At 33.2% G+C, this 21,036-nt stretch overlaps 2 protein-coding genes and 1 pseudogene across 2 annotated transcripts; 1 reads left to right on the forward strand and 2 right to left on the reverse strand.

Annotated features, from left to right (window-relative positions):
* Positions 1-3,156: 3,156 nt before the first annotated feature.
* On the reverse strand, positions 3,157-4,914 carry LOC113707683 (tetrahydroberberine oxidase-like; annotated as a pseudogene).
* A 6,630-nt stretch (positions 4,915-11,544) lies between these two features.
* LOC113708519 (tetrahydroberberine oxidase-like) lies at positions 11,545-13,300 on the reverse strand. Its single transcript, XM_027230982.2, has one exon. It carries the CDS (start codon positions 13,289-13,291, stop codon positions 11,684-11,686), a length of 1,608 nt encoding a protein of 535 aa, XP_027086783.1. The 5' UTR covers positions 13,292-13,300; the 3' UTR covers positions 11,545-11,683.
* A 6,268-nt stretch (positions 13,301-19,568) lies between these two features.
* Positions 19,569-20,111, forward strand: LOC140014204 (uncharacterized). Its single transcript, XM_072064628.1, has one exon. The coding sequence runs from the start codon at positions 19,569-19,571 to the stop codon at positions 20,109-20,111; it is 543 nt and encodes a 180-aa protein (XP_071920729.1).
* The last annotated feature ends 925 nt before the right edge of the window (positions 20,112-21,036 follow it).

Below are 21,036 nucleotides of genomic sequence, written 5' to 3' on the forward strand. Positions count from 1 at the left end.
CAGCCAATTGTCGAACAAAAGATGTCAATTCAGATAACTACTGTTGAATTGATGAAATTTCTACCTCATTCACTCGACGAGTGGAAAGAGTATCTCAGGAGCCAAATTGTCGTGAATTCTCTGCCATTCTCTCAATCAACTTCCACGTCTCTCCAGGAGTTTTGTTCACCAGTGCTCCGCCACTCACGGCGTCAATAATATTCCTGTCAGACAAATAAAGACCTTCATAAAAATATTTAATTAATAATTGTTCACTTATCTGATGTTGCGAGCATCTTGTGCACAGTTTGTTGAATCTCTCCTAGTACTCATAGAAGGTCTCCCCCGGTTGCTGCTTAACACTACATATTTTATTTCTCAGACTTGCAGCTCAGGAGATAGGGAAATATTTCTCCAAGACCTTTTTTTTCAGTTGCATCCAAGTTGTGATGCTACCTGCGGGTAGATAGTATAACCAGTCTTTTGTCGAGTCCTTGAGAGAAAAAGGAAATGCCCTCAACTTTATTCATTCCTCAGTAATCTCTAGGGGCTTCATATTCAAGCACACTACATCAATTTCTTGTAGATGCCTGTGGGACTCCTCACTTGAAAGACCATGAAAAGAAGATAAGAGGTGAATTAATCCAGATTTTAATTCAAAATGAGTATTTTCATTTAAGTGCGGGAAAGTAATGCATAGTGTCTACTGAGTTAAGTCAGGAGCAGTCAACTCCCTCAATGTTCGATTGTTGGCCATGGTAACTTCCTCCTCTTCAAAATCACTCGAATGATCACTTGAAAAATCCTCTGGGGATACAACAAGTGACTGTTCCTCTCCTTGTTCTCTGGTCTCCTTCCTTAGCTTATGTGCTCTCTTCTCTATTTCAAGAATATACACCAAATTTTCTGTACAAGAAGAACGAGGCATAAGCTGGAAAAAAAAGAAAAAATGAAAACAAAATGAAACAAAATAAATGAACTCAAAAAGCAACAATTTGATCAGGCACCAGTCTCCGACAACGGTGCCAAAAATTGACAGGTGTTGAGCCTGTACAATAATAAAAACCTACTCAACAAAAATATAAATTTTGCAAATAGTGGTGAGTAAAGTCGAATCCACAGGAATTGAGAATAATTTGTTTCATCTAGAGTATCGAGAAAGGGGGATTTTTATAAAATCGGAAACAATTAAACAACTCAAACAAAAATAAATAAATAATTAGTTAATAAAACAATTCACGAAAGTAAGCAGGAATTAAATAGACTGTAGACAAACTCTAGCCAAAGATACAACCTCGTAGACACAGTCCATTCATCTGATCATTGATGCAAAGATGGCCCGTTCAATTTATTAACAGGTCAGTTATAGTCGTCAACAAGTTCTGACAGCCAACTTTTCATTAGTTTATTGATGACCAAGGTATGACCGGTGATCACCCCTACCTAGGAAATAATCCTAAGTACGACCATAGAATTTAATTTTCTAATTGTATTAAGAATTAGAAAAGCCTGACCCTAATCAATAACACACTAAGAGGGTTATTTAAATTAAATTGCACGTTCCCCTAACGTGTGTAAATGCTAGTTACCACTAATATCAATCAACTAAATAATTATGGATTTAGTTAATTAATTTGGCAATAGATTATTAGGTCACTTTGAATATCGGGCCCTTAACATTCAGTTAACGAAATAATCTCGAGAAATTAAAATAAAAAATGCACAAACATTAATAAATTGAAGAAACTAGTTGAGATTAGTTTGATTTCAAAGATGTTTAGGACTGCGTCATTGAGTTGATCTTTGACTAGATTAGAAATTTAGTCACATCTCATAGATAAATCTCCACGCGAAAAGATTGAATTCATTGACATCAATCTTGTTTTTCTTCAAACGATATAATATATGTTCGAATGAAAAGGTAAGAGAACGAAAAGAAAGTGTGCTCCTATCTTGCGGCCGATCCCAAACAAAAAAAAGGGTCACAAACCTAATCTAAGTGACTAGTCTATATCCTTGTCAATTTCCTACCCGAATAAGGAAAAGAGAAAGATAAGGCAACCATCGAGATTTCCTTGTTTCTTGTTTCCTAATACTAGCGGACTACTAGTCAACAAAAGAGAAAGAATTGGTTCAGCATAACTTGGAGTCGGATTTGTCAATTTTCTGGAAGCTTCCCACGTGCACACAATCCTGAAAATCTGGACTTTACAGCATGTCTGCAAGAAAATCTCTCTTTTTAGCATTTTTCCGCTCCATCTCCTGTGATTAGGCCCAAACACCAAATATAAGTAGCATCCGCCAATTAAAATAATATTTGGCAAGGATAAAGGGGGAATTAACCATAAATTTAATAACAAATTACAACCTATCATTGGTCCAAATTTGTAGAGAAAGTTAGTTACTACTTATTTCTGGTTCTTTACTATTTGCACTTGCCTTCCCTTACTTTTATTAATATGTTTTCAGCCTTTTATTAATACAACTTATACACATGCATAAAGGACATTTTTGGAATAACAATTTTATCTCTCTCCTTAAAGTACTTTTTTTTTATTTGGATTGATTTTGTTACCAAAACCTTTACCTCAAGGGAGGTTAATATAATTTTTCAAACCATAAGGTCAATAAAATTGTCAAAACCCACAAGAGAGATTTCTGAAATTATCCCCACTTTCAAAGGACGACCCTTTGTCTATCTTGGAGTGGTTCAGGCTATGCACTGATAGCATAAATTTCTTTAGATAAATTTGCTATTTGAAGAGAAAGACAATAAAAGAGGAATCGAGGTTTTACGTCTAGTTTGATCTAAATTGATGTGATTTGCATGTTGGGCCGTGACCGTTGGCAAATATTCGGAAAAGGAACACCATAAGATGCTATTAGTATAATTGGACTCAAACCATGCATATATATGTAAGACATTTACAACTATTGTAAAATTGTATACCAACGCAACAAGTATTCATAAGCTTATAACTATTCAATATCTAAGCCGGAAAAGGAAACAACAACATCCTATAAAATAAAGAATTTCAAATTGCCACCGACCCATAACAGCACTACGAATTTAAATCTAATCAGAACTAAGAAAGGTTATTTCCTCTGTGCGTTCACAAGGAAAATTGAAACTAGAGCAACGGCAAAAGATTTGCTGTGTAGTACAGATCATTAATATTCTAAAAGCAACATATTTATTTAGTTCGCATTGTACCATGAACCATTTAAAAAAAAAGAGAGAGAAAAGGAAAATAACCAAAAACAAACTCTATTTTTTTTGGTCCATCAATCTACCTACCACCATTATGACAACGGTGGAATGCTTTGCTCATTTCTGAAGAAATTACTTGGATCCACTTTAGTCTTCACATGCACCAATCTGTCAAAATTTTGGTTGAAATATTTAGTCCCCCAAATGCTAGCTTGTTTATAGCTTGTATTGCCTTTGATTTTATTAACTCCCAAGTCAAGATCCCTATAATTCAAATATGCAGCTTTTGGAGACTTCGATACGTAGGCAGCCATGTAGCTGTAAATTCTTCTTGTCCAATTCACATGTCTTTTGGATTCTGCATTGCTTTTTTTGTCCCATGCCGCTGCATAATGAATCATGAAAATGTTCCCTCTCCTATGAGGGAAAGGTGTTGCAGATTCTGAGATTTCACTCATCATTCCTCCATAAGGACTAAACTGTAGCTGGAAATGTGCCCCCATGTCTTCTTCTTCTTCTGCAAAAAGCCTTTTCCATAATCCTTCAAGACCTTTTACTGAAATTGGTTTCTTTACATAGTCTGACTTTCCTTTGAAATATGACTTGGACGAATTCCTATCCAGAAGGACCTCAACTGATGCGGCTCCTGGAATGTTGGCAAAGTAGACTGTGGACTCGACCCAGCTCATTTCAATGCAATCTTCTTTTGCCAATCCCAGCTCTGGGAAGCTTTTTTGCATCAAGGGAAGGAGCTGATCAATTCCACCGACGAACAAAGAGGTAAATGAAACTACTATGGATTTCTTTCCAGTTTGGGGAGAAGTGGAACTCGGTATGAAGAGCCTAATTAGTAAATTTTCATCAATCTTGTCTGCAATGTGCTGCCACTGAAATACTAGCTGAGTGGCATTTTGATCCGATGTCTTGGTTAGATTAAAAACTGTTACCTTTTCAGGAACAGAAACAAGACTTACTTTCCATGCAATGATGATCCCAAAACTTGCTCCACCACCTCCTCTGATTGCCCAAAATAGATCCTCACCCATAGACCTTCTATACAAAATTTGGCCGTTCACGTCAATAATTTTGGCATCAATAATATGATCAACTGACAATCCAAATTTACGTGACAACATGCTATAGCCTCCTCCACTGAAGTGTCCTCCAACGCCTACTGTGGGACAACGCCTACTGTGGGACAAGCACCAGCAACGAATGCGAGTTCCCTACTTGTCTCACCGATTTTGTAATAAAGTTGGCCAAGAGTTGCCCCTGCTTCAACCCATGCCGTACGATTTTCCCTGTCAACTGATATCGAGCTAATGTTTCTAAGATCAACAATGACAAAAGGGCTTGTTGAAGCATAGGAAAGACCCTCATAATCATGTCCACCACTCCGGACTCTGATTTGAATTTCATGTTTCTTGGCACAGCGTATTGCCGCCTGGATCTCAGATGAATGAAGTGGTGTAAGGATGAGAGTTGGCTTGAATAGAAAGGTTGATGCGGGACGTAAGTTTTGCTCTGTGGATTGCAATATGGATGAATATGATGTGTTTCTTGGGGTGTAAGCAATGGTAGATATGGAGTTTGAGTTTTGAGATTGTAGGCATTTAAGATAATCATCATGAATTCCTGATGTATCAGCCTGTAGGATAGCTAATGCAAGTATGAGAAACCAGAGAAGAGAAAACAATGAACTGCGGGAAGTCACCATTTTTCTTTGTATTGAATTCTTTGATAAAACTGAATTGGGCTAGAGTGCTATTTATAGAATTTTCTATAACACGTTTTAGAAAAGTATTGCTATGTTGCGTGCTATCCTAATACAGTGAATGATTTCTTTGTATTAATATGTTATCACCGCGATTGGATCGAGAGATTTGACGAAAAATTTGAAATCATTTCAAATTCTTCCAATTGTTTAGATTTTTTAGGAGATATTTAGACTTGTAAATCACTAATTATTCTAGTATTTAAAATATATTCAGATAACTGATAAATTACAAACCCAAATGTTTTTTAAACAATCTAAACAATTAAAACAATTAGATTATGTTTATAAATTCAATGTTGAATAGCATAGCATAGCAGTCAATTCCTCGTAACTTCATGTACTTTTAGTTTGATTGAAATTAAAGCTTAAGCACTGGTAATGAACTCCCCAAGTCAAGAATTTCGCAGGAAGAGAACTCCTGATGTAATTTCTTAGAAGTGGGCATGCCTAGAAGATTAGATGACCGACAAGGGGAAAAATATTAAAGAAAGAAAAGTCCATCTCAGATCCTTTCCTCGAATACATATTTTTCCTTTGCTTGCGGCCGCAAAATACCATTTCCCAATAGATTACGTTACTGGGAAACATGTCAAATACGTTGTTATATTTTATCTCATCTTATCATAAAAATATACAAGGTTCAATGAATGAATGAATAGTGACAAGGTAGGCCAGTTATTTGGTAATTATAAGCAAGTGTGGTAGCCTTTTTATCTGGTTTGGATAAAAAATTGTGATTATGTGACATATACGAAATTAGCAATTTTTTTCTTTTTTTTTCCGGCGACCTTTTAAAGTGAAATAATAATTTTTGAGGTAGAGTTCTTTGCGATGGTCTAGGATATCCATGATGCTTCTCTCTTTTTGTCAAAATACATGATGCATTTTCTTTAACTCATTGCTATTTTATTATGGGGAAATAGCCATTTTGATGGACTTTGGAGTCTCTGCCAATTTAGTCCCTATCTATCATTGCTACCATTTTAGTTCCTTATCTTTACACAAAGGAAAAAAAACAATCTAGAACCTCCAATGAAAAATTAAAAATGTTTAACAAAGTTAATCACGTGCAATGCAGGTGCACTATTGAAAATGATCGTTTTGCTCCATTATTTTTAAAGTTGTGTCCAATTTTGTCATTTCACGAATATAAACCGGCATTTTCACAAAACAAAGTCAATATAGGACTTTTATGAGAAATTACAAAACCTTAATTTAGCTGGTATCGTGCACTATAAGCCTACCTTTGAAATTTAGAAAAAAGATTAGATTAATAAAACAAAAAAAAAAAAAACACACACACACACACACACAACAATGGGTATGCGGTGATGTATAAGAATAAAATTGGACATGACTGTAATGATAATGGAGCAAAATGATTATTTTTAATGATGCACATACTATGCACGATACTAATTCTATTACAAACTTTCAATTTTATGTTAGATGGCAAAAATAATGGACTAAAATAATTGTGATAATAGATAAGGAACTAAATTGATCAAAACTCCAAAGACAATTGACCAAAATGGCCATTTTCCTTTTATTATTAGATTTACTCTTTTAAAATAATTGTGAGATATCAACAAAAGTAGATTGATCATTATAGCTAACTTTTTTATTTCTATTTAGATATTTTTTATTAAATCAAACGGAAAAGGTGGCACAAATAGTCACCAAAATTATTCAAATTTTGTTGTATTGATCAGTTTATTTTTTCTTAGCTAAGACGGTGACTATAGGCGCCACTTGAAATTAGTTCCCGTCTTTGACCATTGTTACTCTCTTTCATCTTGAAACCTTTATGCAGGCATATTAAATCAAGGTTCAAAAGTAGAAATTTTATACTATTATTTAGTAGTGTTTTAGTCAAAGTTAAGATTCAAGTAATTCTTTAGGGTTCAAATTATGGTAGGGTTATTGTTTATGAATTAGTATTTTATTAAAAAAATTTCTTATGGTCGTAAGACTTATTTACCAACTTATCCAATTTATTATCAGCTAAGAAAAGTGAAAAGTTGAGGGTATTGCTATTATGTGTGATTGATAATATATTATTAATTTATGCCTCATTCTTCCACACATATTTATAGGTATGTAAATTGCCTTCCCATACATTGGTTCTATAAAATTATTTCCTATAGTTTTTTAGTGAAATTTTTTGAGATCTACACTTTAGGGTACGAAATGGCCAATAATTGGTCTTATCTCTTTGACATGCATTTCCATTTCAACATTTCCCGAGTTCATCAAATTAACCAAATTATATGTTATCAGGTAGAGGGTGTAGGTTCAAGAAATCCACAAGGATAATGAATAACATGCATAGGACCAAATGGAAAAGTGGATTGTTGCTGTGGAACACATCAATTCAAGACGTTGGTGAAAATTTAATAAAGGTAAATTCTGATTTGGTCCCCCAAAATAAACCAAAGTGTTGATTCAATCCGAAAAATTGAATAAGTTCTACTTAGAGGTGGCAAATCAACCCACTTAACTAGATTTACTCATACCCGCCCATGAATAGATGGGTATGGGTATCTTAAATTTTTGTATATGGGTATAAATGGGTTACCCAATAATACCCATTTATTAAATGGGTATTATTGGGTAACCCATCAAACCCAATTAACCCATTTAAAATTCTCTTCCCCCCAAGTCTCTTCTTTTCCCCTACCTTTTTTTTTTCAAATTTTTCATTTTGTCATGATATTAACATTATTATTATTATTATTATTATTATTTGTTGGTTTTATCTTATTATTTTATTTTTTCTTAGTTTGTTAACTTGCTCATTTTTTAGCATTACCAATTTATGATAAATTTTAGCCTATTTTCTTATCTTTATAAAATGAAATTTTAAATTTATATATGAAAAAATGTTAGGGGTTCAAAATTTTTAGATTAAGTTTTTATATTAATTTTTATAGTACTTAATTCAAAATTTTATATTCGTATTATTCAATTATTAAATATTAGGTAATTTTGTGACATAGAGTATAAATGAAAAAAATTGGTAATTATGTTTTTTGAACATTATAAGTAAATATTTAAAACTAATGATGGGTACAAAGAGTGGTATAAATTGATAACTTAGTTTACAAAAATGAATTTAAATGAGTTTGCAAAAAGTTAAAGTAAATGAGTTATAAATGGGTAATTGGATTACCCAATTCATTTTTTGACTTACCCATTTATACCCATCTAATTAAATGGGTATAAATGAGTTGACTTACTTATACCCATTACCCATTTTACCCAACCCAAACCCGCCCAAGTCACCCATTTTGACACCTCTAGTTCTAATTAAGTCTTCAGAGGTAAAAAATTTGTTTTAAATGAGCCCATTCATCAATTCATTTTTGGTCAATCACGTTTGACCAAATTTTAAGTCGTAAAGAAAACCTTACCAATTCTAAGGACTTCAAAACTACTATTAACCTATCGGCTAAATGAACTAAAAAGGATAAATTATTGTTCCTCTAATCTGGAAAAGGTTCTGCCATTATGATAAATCTTTCAAATCAGATTCGAAGAAAAATTTTATTCTTTTTAAAAGGATATTAATTGCTTTAAAGTTCCCAAAAAAATTTGTAAGATTTCAACAAACAACTCAAGTTTGGTCGAACTTTAATAACCAGATTTGAATTGATACAAGGCCTCAATTGTAACGAATTTTTTAGTTTGGAGGACTTAATTAGAACTTGCTTACTTTCAAAGGACGAAACAAAACTTTGGTATATTTTGGAGGGCCAAATCAAAATTCATTCCTTACTTGTCTACCTATGTTTCCAAGTCTACAAGAGCAGCCTATATGAATTACCGGGATCTTGACTTGGGATTTCATGATATTCAAGGGCATACAAGCCAAAAAAGCAAGCATTTGGGGGACTAAATATTTCAAGAATAATTTTCACAGATTGGTTCATGTTCAGAATAACCAGAATTGATTGATGATATGTGTGCATTTTGAGTGTTTAAGTGTGTTGTATTCATTTTTATAACTAATTAATTAGGTTTCTAGTCAATTTTGCATTTTGTGGTTCAAAATGTAAAACATTGTATTTCTATGTGTTCAAATGGTGAAAATTTCCTGTTTTTGTAGGTTTTAATCATTCAATCATCAAATAAAATGAATTGAGAAGATATTTGGATGGTTGTTGATGATTTGAAGTAATTTAAAGAGAATATGAAGTGCAAAATGTTCAAAAAATGAAATGAAATAAAGTATAAAAGAAGAAATGTTTAACAATTTTGACACCTTTTGACATTTCGGCTATATCTTGAGTTCAAAGTATTACATTGAGATAATTCTTAAGTTATTTTGAAGCTAATACATACTTCTACATTTCTTATGAAAACATAGAAATCTAGTTCATGAGTTTTTCTAGTCAAAAAGTCGAAATACAATTAGCTATTTCTGTTGTCAAAAACTGAACCCTTGACTAGACAAGGGTATTTTGATCATTTGTTAGTCTACAAATCTCCAAATTAGATGATTCTTGAAGTAGTCAACTTAAAGAGCTACAACTTTCATGTTTTGTATAAGAGCTAGTTCGATCTCCATTATTGAGAAAATATCAGTTGAAATTGATAAAAAAACAGAGCAAAGTTGAAGATTGATAAGAAAAGTGCAAACTTGAAGGGGAGGCAAAACACACCCACAATACGCGACCATAAGGGTTCGTATTCTGTAAACATGTGTACCACTTGCACAGCCACTTGCTCTAATTTTTATGACTTTTTACAACTCAATTCTAGTAAGAATTTTGCCTGCAACCGTAAAGAAAAGCATAGAGACTTGTAGAAGAATATTTTGGGAATCTCAAGAGCATTTTACATCAACTTTAATAACTCATTTGGAGCTTGAATTCATCTATAAATAGGAGGTTTGAAGACATATTTTCACAACTTTGGAAGGCTAGAGACACTACCAAAATATAGTCTTCACTACTTTTTCTTAGTTCATTAGTAAAGTATAGTTAGCGTAGTTTATCTATCTTATACTTGTAGTTAGATTTGGATGAAGAATTAAGGAGCAAGATGAAGAGTTTCGAACCCATGTGACAAGGGTAACTTTTTTCCTATTACTTTCTCTTTTGTATTTCAATTTATGTTTAATTATATTACAAGTATGGTCTTTTCTTTTTCTCTCTTCATGTTTTGCTGAAATTTATACATAGAATTATGGATGAACTTTTCATACCTTGTTAGTAATGTTTAATTGGTTATTTGATGATATTATTTTGAACAAGTTATTTAGCATTGTTGCTTATTTAATCATAATTAACTGACCATTAATTGTGATAATCTTAAAGTGTTAAGTTTATAATGAGAATTAGGATTTGACACTAGTTCAAAGAAGTATTAAATTTAGAGAGTACACTCACAAGAGTAGAGATGCACTTTTGTAATTTTAGTGGGTTGTTCCATGTAATTTCATAGAAAAATGAGTTTATAGTTAATTTCATAACCACGAAAGTAGGTATAACTTAACTACAAGTATAGTTGATTGACTACGAGAGTAGCTTTCACATATATTAGGAAATTACGTCATAACTAACCAAGAAAATAACATTCAATTAACCGAAGAAGAAGAAGAAACTAATGTTATATCTTATTAGAAACTAATATGTGACAATTAAGTAATTAGGGCACTAATCAATTGTTAGTAACTAATTAATGAAAATAGTTAATAGGAATCTCTTTAATAATGAACAATAACTTGCAATTATAAAACGGTGCCAATTGATAAACCAAATATTTATTCACTCTCATAAATTGATACACCAAACGATAATTTATTTGGATTTTTTTCACCATAAAAATCTTCACAATTGCCTTGTGATTACAGTTGCAATATTTGAATTTCATGATTCCTCCCTTAGCTTGATAAGACCATAGTTTATGCACCTACACTTCACCTTCAGCTTGATAAATCCATACAAAACCACTATCTTCCTACCACAAATTTTGCTGTTTCAAGTCAAAATAAGATCCATGTTAACGCTTTTTGTTGCCTTTATATGCAAAATGGCAAAGACCTGAAAAAATAGCTGTTGTAATCTAGTGCACTAGTCGTTGGTCCAACTTTGTACAGAAAGTTATTTACTACTTATTTCTGATTCTTTATTATTTGCACTTGACTTCCCTTACTTTTAGTAATATGTTTTCAATTTTTTATTAATACAACTTTGTCAATATGTTCCCTGTGTCATGACAGTTGGCAAGTATTGGGAAAAGGAACACCATAAGATGCTATTAGTATAATTGGACTCAAACCATGCATATATATGTCAGACATTTAGAATTGGCACACAAATGTTCCTTCTTACATTTGTAAAATTGTATACCAACGCAACAAGTATTCATAAGCTTATAACTATTCAATATCTAAGCCGGAAAAGGAAACAACAACATCCTATAAAATAAAGAATTTCAAATTGCCACCGACCCATAACAGCACTACGAATTTAAATCTAATCAGAACCAAGAAAGATTATTTCCTCTGTGCGTTCACAAGGAAAATTGAAACTAGAGCAACGGCAAAAGATTTGCTGTGTAGTACAGATCATTAATATTCTAAAAGCAACATTTTTATTTAGTTCGCATTGTACCATGAACCATTTAAAAAAAAAAAAAAAAAAAGAGAGAAAAGGAAAATAACCAAAAACAAACTCTATTTTTTTGGTCCTTCAATCTACCTACCACCATTATGACAACGGTGGAATGCTTTGCTCATTTCTGAAGAAATTACTTGGATCCACTTTAGTCTTCACATGCACCAATCTGTCAAAATTTTGGTTGAAATACTTAGTCCCCCAAATGCTAGCTTGTTTATAGCTTGTATTGCCTTTGATTTTATTAACTCCCAAGTCAAGATCCCTATAATTCAAATATGCAGCTCTTGGAGACTTCGATACGTAGGCAGCCATGTAGCTGTAAATTCTTCTTGTCCAATTCACATGTCTCTTGGATTCTGCATTGCTTTTTTTGTCCCATGCCGCTGCATAATGAATCATGAAAATGTTCCCTCTCCTATGAGGGAAAGGTGTTGCAGATTCTGAGATTTCACTCATCATTCCTCCATAAGGACTAAACTGTAGCTGGAAATGTGCCTCCATGTCTTCTTCTTCTTCTGCAAAAAGCCTTTTCCATAATCCTTCAAGACCTTTTACTGAAATTGGTTTCTTTACATAGTCTGACTTTCCTTTGAAATATGACTTGGACGAATTCCTATCCAGAAGGACCTCAACTGATGCAGCTCCTGGAATGTTGGCAAAGTAGACTATGGACTCGAGCCAGCTCATTTCAATGCAATCTTCTTTTGCCAATCCCAGCTCTGGGAAGCTTTTTTGCATCAAGGAAAGGAGCTGATCAATTCCACCGACGAACAAAGAGGTAAATGAAACTACTATGGATTTCTTTCCAGTTTGGGGAGAAGTGGAACTCGTTATGAAGAGCCTAATTAGTAAATTTTCATCAATCTTGTCTGCAATGTGCTGCCACTGATATACTAGCTGAGTGGCATTTTGATCCGATGTCTTGGTTAGATTGAAAACTGTTACCTTTTCAGGAACAGAAACAAGACTTACTTTCCATGCAATGATGATCCCAAAACTTGCTCCACCACCTCCTCTGATTGCCCAAAATAGATCCTCACCCATAGACCTTCGATCCAAAATTTGACCGTTCACGTCAATAATTTTGGCATCAATAATATGATCAACTGACAACCCAAATTTACGTGACAACATGCTATAGCCTCCTCCACTGAAATGTCCTCCAACGCCTACTGTGGGACAGGCACCAGCAACGAATGCGAGTTCCCTACTTGTCTCACCGATTTTGTAATAAAGTTGGCCAAGAGTTGCCCCTGCTTCAACCCATGCCGTACGATTTTCCCTGTCAACTGATATCGAGCTAATGTTTCTAAGATCAACAATGACAAAAGGGCTTGTTGAAGCATAGGAAAGACCCTCATAATCATGTCCACCACTCCGGACTCTGATTTGAATTTCATGTTTCTTGGCACAGCGTATTGCCGCCTGGATCTCAGATGAATGAAGTGGTGTAAGGATGAGAGTTGGCTTGAATAGAGAGGTTGATGCGGGACGTAAGTTTTGCTCTGTGGATTGCAATATGGATGCATATGATGTGTTTCTTGGGGTGTAAGCAATGGTAGATATGGAGTCTGAGTTTTGAGATTGTAGGCATTTTAGATAATCATCATGAATTCTTGATGCGTCAGCCTGTAGGATGGCTAATGCAAGTATGAGGAATGAGAGAAGAGAAAACAATGAACTGCGGGAAGTCACCATTTTTCTTTGTATTGAATTCTTTGATAAAACTGAATTGGGCTAGAGTGCTATTTATTGAATTTTCTTAAGGAGGTTTTGGTTCTTACCGTATTCAGAAGTTCTCTTGGACACGTTTGCGAGATCACAAATCCCGCGAAATGAAAATTTTCTGCAACACGTTTTAGAAAAGTATTGCGATCCTGATGTAGTGAATGATTTCCTCATGTTAATATGTTCTGACTGTGTTTGTATTGAGGTATCTAGCGATGGGTTTGAAATCCTCTCAAATTCTTCTAATTATTTAGATTTCTTGAGAGATATTTAGATTTGTACATCACCAATTGTTCTAGCGTTAAAAATATGTTTAGATGATTGATAAATTACAAACCCAAATATTTTTTAAGCAATCTAAACAATTAAAACAATTTGATAGAATTTCAAATGCTTCATTAAAATTCTCAATCCAAATGAAACCCAGTGTTTTTCCTCATCAACTTCTTAATTACCCTTTTCTCTTGTTCCATTTATCATGGTGAGGCTCCTCCGTAAAGTTCCATTTATCATGGTGATTTGTGCAAGATTTTGATATTAAATCTTCGTGATTCAAAATTGCATATTCCAGAATGAAATTGCACAATGTTACTACTAATGTCTTTCCTTTCACATCTTTCTGCAAAAATCTATATTTTTCATGCATAGTGGGTCTTAGAACAGAGTGTTTCATGGCTGATTACCATAATTTAGATTATCTAGAGGAATCGTAATCCCCCAAGTCAAGAATCTCACAGGAAGGGAAGCAAAAATTCCAGTTGTAATTTCTTAGAAGTGGGCATACCTGGAAGATTAGATGACCCACAATGGGAAAAATATTAAGAAAAGAAAAGTCCATCTCAGACCCTTTCTTAGAAATCAGGGTCAAATGTCCTTTTCTCGAATACATAATTTTCCTTTGCTTGTAGCTGCAAAATACCATTTCCCAAACACGAGTTTGAAAATAGTACCATAATAGAGAAGTAGATATCAACTTTTTCACTTCAATCTCAAAGAAATTCAGCAAAAATATTACGTTACTGGGAAACATGTGAAATACGTTGTTATGTTTTATCTCATCTTATCATAAAAATATACAAGATTCAATGAATGAATGACTAGTGACAAGGTAGGCCAGTTATTTGGTGATTATAAGCAAGTGTGGTAGCCTTTTTATCTGGTTTGGATAAAAAATTGTGATTATGTGACATATACGAAATTAGCACCTTTTTTCTTCTTTTTTTTTTCCGGCAACCTTTTAAAGTGAAATAATAATTTTTGAGGTAGAGTTCTTTGCGATGGTCTCTAGGATGTCCATGATGCTTCTCTCTTTTTGTCAAAATACATGAGGCATTTTCTTTAACTCATTGCTATTTTATTATGGGGAAATAGCCATTTTGATGGACTTTGGAGTCTCGGCCAACTTAGTCCCTATCTATTTATTGCTACCATTTTAGTTCCTTTTCTTTACACAAAGGAAAAAAAACAATCTAGAACCTCCAATGAAAAATTAAAAATGTTTAACAAAGTTAATCATCTGCAATGCATGTGCACTGTTGAAAATGACCGTTTTGCTCCATTATTTTTAAAGTTTTGTCCAATTTTGTCATTTCATGAATTTAAACCCGCATTTTCACAAAACAAAGTCAATATAGGACTTTTATGAGAAATTACAAAACCTTAATTTAGCCGGTATCGTGCACTATAAGCCTACCCTTGAAATTTAGAAAAAAGATTAGATTAATAAAACAAAAAAAAAAAAACACACACACACACACACACAACAATGGGTATGCGGTGAGGTATAAGAATAAAATTGGACATGACTCTAATGATAATGGAGCAAAATGATTATTTTTAATGGTGCACATACTATGCACGAGACTAATTCTATTACAAGCTTTCAATTTTATGTTAGATGGCCTAGATTGGCTTTTTTATGGCAAAAATAATGGACTAAAATAATTGTGATAATAGTTAAGGGACTAAATTGATCAAAATCCCAAAGACAATTGACCAAAATGGCCATTTTTCCTTTTATTATTAGCTTTACTCTTTTAAAATAATTGTGAGATATCAACAAAAGTAGATATTTTTTATATAGCTAACTTTTTTATTTCTATTTAGATATTTTTTATTAAATCAAACGGAAAAGGTGGCACAAATAGTCACCAAAATTATTCAAAATTGTTATTTTGATCAGTTTATTTTTTCTTCAGCTAAGGTGGTGGCTGTCGGCGCCACTTGAAATTAGTTCCCATCTTTGACCATTGTTACTCTCTTTCATCTCGAAACCTTCACGTGGCCAATAATTGGTCTCATCTCTTTGACATGCATTTCCATTTCAACATTTCTCGAGTTCATCAAATTAACCAAATTATATGTTATCAGGTAGAGGTGTCGGTTCAAGAAATCCACAAGGATAATGAATAACATGCATAGGACCAAATCAAAGGACGAAACAAAACTTTGGTATATTTTGGAGGGCCAAATCAAAATTCATTCCTTACTTGTCTACCTATGTTTCAAAGTCTACAAGAGCTGCCTATATGAATTACCGGGATCTTGACTTGGGAGTTTATGATATTCAAGGGTATACAAGCCAAAAAAGCAAGCATTTGGGGGACTAAATATTTCAAGAATAATTTTCACAGATTGGTTCATGTTCAGAATAACCAGAATTGATTGATGATATGTGTGCATTTTGAGTGTTTAAGTGTGTTGTATTCATTTTTATAACTAATTAATTAGGTTTCTAGTCAATTTTGCATTTTGTGGTTCAAAATGTAAAACATTGTATTTCTATGTGTTCAAATGGTGAAAATTTCCTGTTTTTGTAGGTTTTAATCATTCAATCATCAAATAAAATGAATTGAGAAGATATTTGGATGGTTGTTGATGATTTGAAGTAATTTAAAGAGAATATGAAGTGCAAAATGTTCAAAAAATGAAATGAAATGAAATAAAGTATAAAAGAAGAAATGTTTAACAATTTTGACACCTTTTGACATTTCGGCTATATCTTGAGTTCAAAGTATTACATTGAGATAATTCTTAAGTTATTTTGAAGCTAATACATACTTCTACATTTCTTATGAAAACATAGAAATCCAGTTCATGAGTTTTTCTAGTCAAAAAGTCGAAATACAATCAGCTATTTCTGTTGTCAAAAACTGAACCCTTAACTAGACAAGGGTATTTTGATCATTTGTTAGTCTACAAATCTCCAAATTAGATTATTCTTGAAGTAGTCAACTTAAAGAGCTACAACTTTCATGTTTTGTATAAGAGCTAGTTCGATCTCCATTATTGAGAAAATATCAATTGAAATTGATAAAAAAAACAGAGCAAAGTTGAAGATTGATAAGAAAAGTGCAAACTTGAAGGGGAGGGAAAACACACCCACAATACGCGACCATAAGGGTTCGTATTCTGTAAACATGTGTACAACTTGCACAGCCACTTGCTCTAATTTTTATGACTTTTTACAACTCAATTCTAGTAAGAATTTTGCCTGCAACGGTAAAGAAAAGCATAGAGACTTGTAGTAGAATATTTTGGGAATCTCAAGAGCATTTTACATCAATTTTAATAACTCATTTGGAGCTTGAATTCATCTATAAATAGGAGGTTTGAAGACATATTTTCACAACTTTGGAAGGCTAGAGACACTACCAATTACCAAAATATAGTCTTCACTACTTTTTCTTAGTTCATTAGTACGGTATAGTTAGCGTAGTTTATCTATCTTGTACTTGTAGTTAGATTTGGATGAAGAATTAAGGAGCAAGATGAAGAGTTTCGAACTCATGTGACAAGGGTAACTTCTCTCCTATTACTTTCTCTTTTGTATTTGAATTCATGTTTAGTTATATTACAAGTATGGTCTTTTCTTTTTCTCTCTTCATGTTTTGCTGAAATTTATACATAGAATTATGGATGAACTTTCCATACCTTGTTAGTAATGTTTAATTGGTTATTTGATGATATTATTTTGAACAAGTTATTTAGCATTGTTGCTTATTTAATCATAATTAACTAACCATTAATTGTGATAATCTTAAAGTGTTAAGTTTACAATGAGAATTGGGATTTGACACTAGTTCAAGGAAGTATTAAATTTAGAGAGTACACTCACAAGAGTAGAGATGTACTTTTGTGATTTTAGTGGGTTGTTCCATGTAATTTCATAGAAAAATTAGTTTATAATTAATTTCATAACCACGAAAGTAGGTATGACTTAACTACAAGTATAGTTGATTGACTACGAGAGTAGCTTTCACATATATTAGGAAATTACGTCATAACTAACCAAGAAAATAACATTCAATTAACCGATAATTTCACTTGTAAGAATAGTGAGAAATTTCATAACCCTAGAAGCTTTCTTTTATATTTATTACTTTTATTTAATGTTTGTAATGTAGATTTAACTACTTGTACTTGTGATAGTCTAAATAATAAAAAAGTTTGAAAACCAACGATAATTAACAATTTTTCTTATGGGACCGACACCTAATATTCTTGTATTCGATAAACGATCCATATATTGGCAAAAAATGGGGTATTTAGGTTTTATTAAAATTTGGTGCATGGTAGAATCTCACCACTTGATGTCTACGGTGTAATAAATTAATGTGCTACTCTTTTATTAGTTTTCTAAGGTAGACAGATCTTTGATTGAACTAATGTACTCTTTTAACAATGGATGAATTATTGTATTACTATATATATTATCTCATGCTTTATATTGTGGTTCTGACAACTTGATCATGTTAACCCCCTACGGTTTCGTCTATATAACCCCCTACTGTTTCATCTCACAACTTGATCATATAACTCCCTACGATTTCATCTATTGCCACACAATCTTCATAAAACACTAAAGCTATTGGTTTCTGTATGGGGTTTCCATATGGGGTGTCATCTTCATTCCTTTTCGTGGCAATTTAGGTCTTTACTTACTTTGTAAATTAGCACATGGTTTATCATTAGATAACCATTTTGTTTTTAGTGCTTACTGGGATGCTGAAATTAAGAAATGAATATACAGTTTGAGTGATATAGCAAACGATTTTTTTGTTTTTCTAGGCCTACTTGGTCATCGGTTGAACAATAAATTATGAAAGGCAAAAGGGATAAAAAAGAGATCTATCTCATTTTCTCAAGGTGAAATGAATTTGAAAATTAGAATCTCCTTAATCAAATTAAAGCCTTGTTTGATAACCTAATTCATCATTTAAACTTAATGGATTTAGATTTTAATATATTCAAACCATTTGATAACCAAAAATTAAACATCTGAATTAATTAAATGATACAGAATTTTCTAGGCAAAACTTACTCCCAAAATTAAATGATAAGCTATTCTCTTATCGCTGAATGTTATATGCACTCAAATGTATTAGATTTAATACTTAACAATTCAATAATTTAATGGATTCAGACTTCAAATTTCAGATTTCAGATTTCAATTTTTAGACTTTAATTTTATCAAACCCTAAGATGCTATAGTATCATTATTGTCTAACTTAAATCAAGTATGAATACCAATCTATTTGCAAAGGCCATCTGAACTGGGGTGAATTACATATAACCCGCTATAGTTTCATCTATTGCTACATGATCTCACTAAAACACTCAAGTGAAATAAATTAACAGAAAATATTGGGTAGCCTCATAATAAGCACTTCTTTATAGTCATTAAGTTAACTATTTTCCCTCATATTTCAAGGAGGATTTATTAATGAATAATCCACCATTTTAGGTCATGATGGATTAACAAAAAGTGGTTTGATAACAAAACCCATATATTCAAACGATGTGAGAGATGGAAGAGATTTACTTATTTTAAGTGTTTCATAGATATTACCTTGTAGCAACACCACTTGAGAATACTTCAAAGGGAAATTTTTCCAAGTTAATTCTTTTTCTCTCTAGAAAAAAGTTCTCCCGCTCTTAGTGTGGGTATTTTAGCTCCCTATTCCTTGGTAGGGTAGAATGTCCAGTTAAGCAGTTAGCTTCTAGTAAATTCCCATAATACTTTCAAGCTACATATCTCTTATCTTGGATTTGTTCATGGTCTGCTTTTCTTGTGGAAAAGGAAATCATTACCCAGCTTGCAAAGTTCTCTTTGCAGGATGAGGAATATATTCCAATAGATTTCGAAGAATGTGATGTTCGGGAAGGGATTGAGAAGTGCCAAAGAAGTTGTTATGGCAGGTTCTATGCAAACAAGCAAATTGATTTTAAGGGTCTTCGATGGACAATGACGAAGGCATGGATGAGTGAAAAGATACAAATAACAAAACTACATGATCAAATTTTGCAGATTTTCTTCCCCATGGAGGAGGAAGCTAATAGAATCGTGGATCAAGGCCCATGGTGCTTTGACAAAGACTTATTGATTGTCAAGCCCAGGAGATATGGTGAGGCCAATAAAGTTGAAGACTTTTACCATACTTCATTCTGGATACATATAAAGGGTCTACCTCTGAAATGTTATACAAAGGACATGGAGCAGAAGATTGGGAAAAATTTCTCAGGATGTTCTGTCATTCAAATTAGGGAAAACTTGGACAATGGTGGAAGGTTTTTCCGCATGAGTGCCACTGTCAATATCCTCAAACCTCTAAGGCGTACCATAGTACTAAGAGGACCGGATGAAGGACACATATATGCATTGTTGTGGTACGAGAAATTACCCATTATGTGTTTTAATTGTGGTATTATTGGTCATATAGCAAAGAAGTGTATTGCAATAGAAATGGGCAAGGAGATGCACAAAATTTTCAATATGGAATTTGGTTAAATGCTGAATTTTCCAGAACCACCATTGTGCAGACTATCGAGATGACATGTGATAGCAGGAGGAAGATGATGGAATCCGAAGACAAGGGGCAGGAATTGGAGTGCCAACAAGAGCGAATTCCCATAAGGAGACATCTTCTAGAAGTGAAAATGCAGAAAAAAGAATGATGGCTTTTGAGGTGGGTAACAATTTCCAAAGGGCAGCAGAGAAAGCGGCAAATAGTAGTAGTATGATTTGCTCACATGCAGGCATAAGAAACAAGGATTTTGAAGCATTAAATACTTTCACAATAGAGGGGCAAGTGGATAAAAATATCAACGTTGAGGGAGAAGGGATTCCAACAAATGGGCTTTCTTTAATGCCCAATGAATGCAGCCCAACATATTTAGACCAGAAGCAGTGCAATACACAGAGACAAAAAAAATGGCCTTCTATTGGGCCAGGGGATGAAGGAAGGTGAGGCTAGCTCCATACAAAATTCAAGGCAAGCCTTATTAGTTGGTACAAGTAACTTAGAGGATTTGACAGAGGCCCAAAAAATAATCAGGAAGAACCAGGTAAGCTCTTTAGCTCTTGTTAATACAAGTAGCCTATTGGAAATTGAAGGTGTTCATCAAAGAATACTCCAAAAAACGTCCATATAACCTTATTGGGTGATAACATCTTTGGAACCTACTTCTTCAAAACACTCCTTAAGAGGGCTTAACTATGAATCATTGACTTTCATCTCTTGAGATTCAAAGTTAGTTCCCAAGACACAATCATGTGAAATGGATATCCTCACTGAAAAACAAATTAAATTTATTATTTTCATCAAAATACAATCCACTTTCACATTCAACATTCCAATCATTCATAATAGGGTCAACTGGCATATTATTAGAAGACATAGTTTCACACAAAGCATGCAATTGGTTTTAAATTT

The sequence above is a fragment of the Coffea arabica genome, chromosome 9c (genome assembly GCF_036785885.1).
Source record: "Coffea arabica cultivar ET-39 chromosome 9c, Coffea Arabica ET-39 HiFi, whole genome shotgun sequence".
Taxonomy (NCBI): domain Eukaryota; kingdom Viridiplantae; phylum Streptophyta; class Magnoliopsida; order Gentianales; family Rubiaceae; genus Coffea; species Coffea arabica.

What these genes read in the sequence shown, in the direction of transcription:
- LOC140014204 (XM_072064628.1), top strand. Translation starts at nt 19,569, where the DNA reads ATGACGAAGGCATGGATGAGTGAAAAGATACAAATAACAAAACTACAT.
- LOC113708519 (XM_027230982.2), bottom strand. Translation starts at nt 13,291, where the DNA reads ATGGTGACTTCCCGCAGTTCATTGTTTTCTCTTCTCTCATTCCTCATA.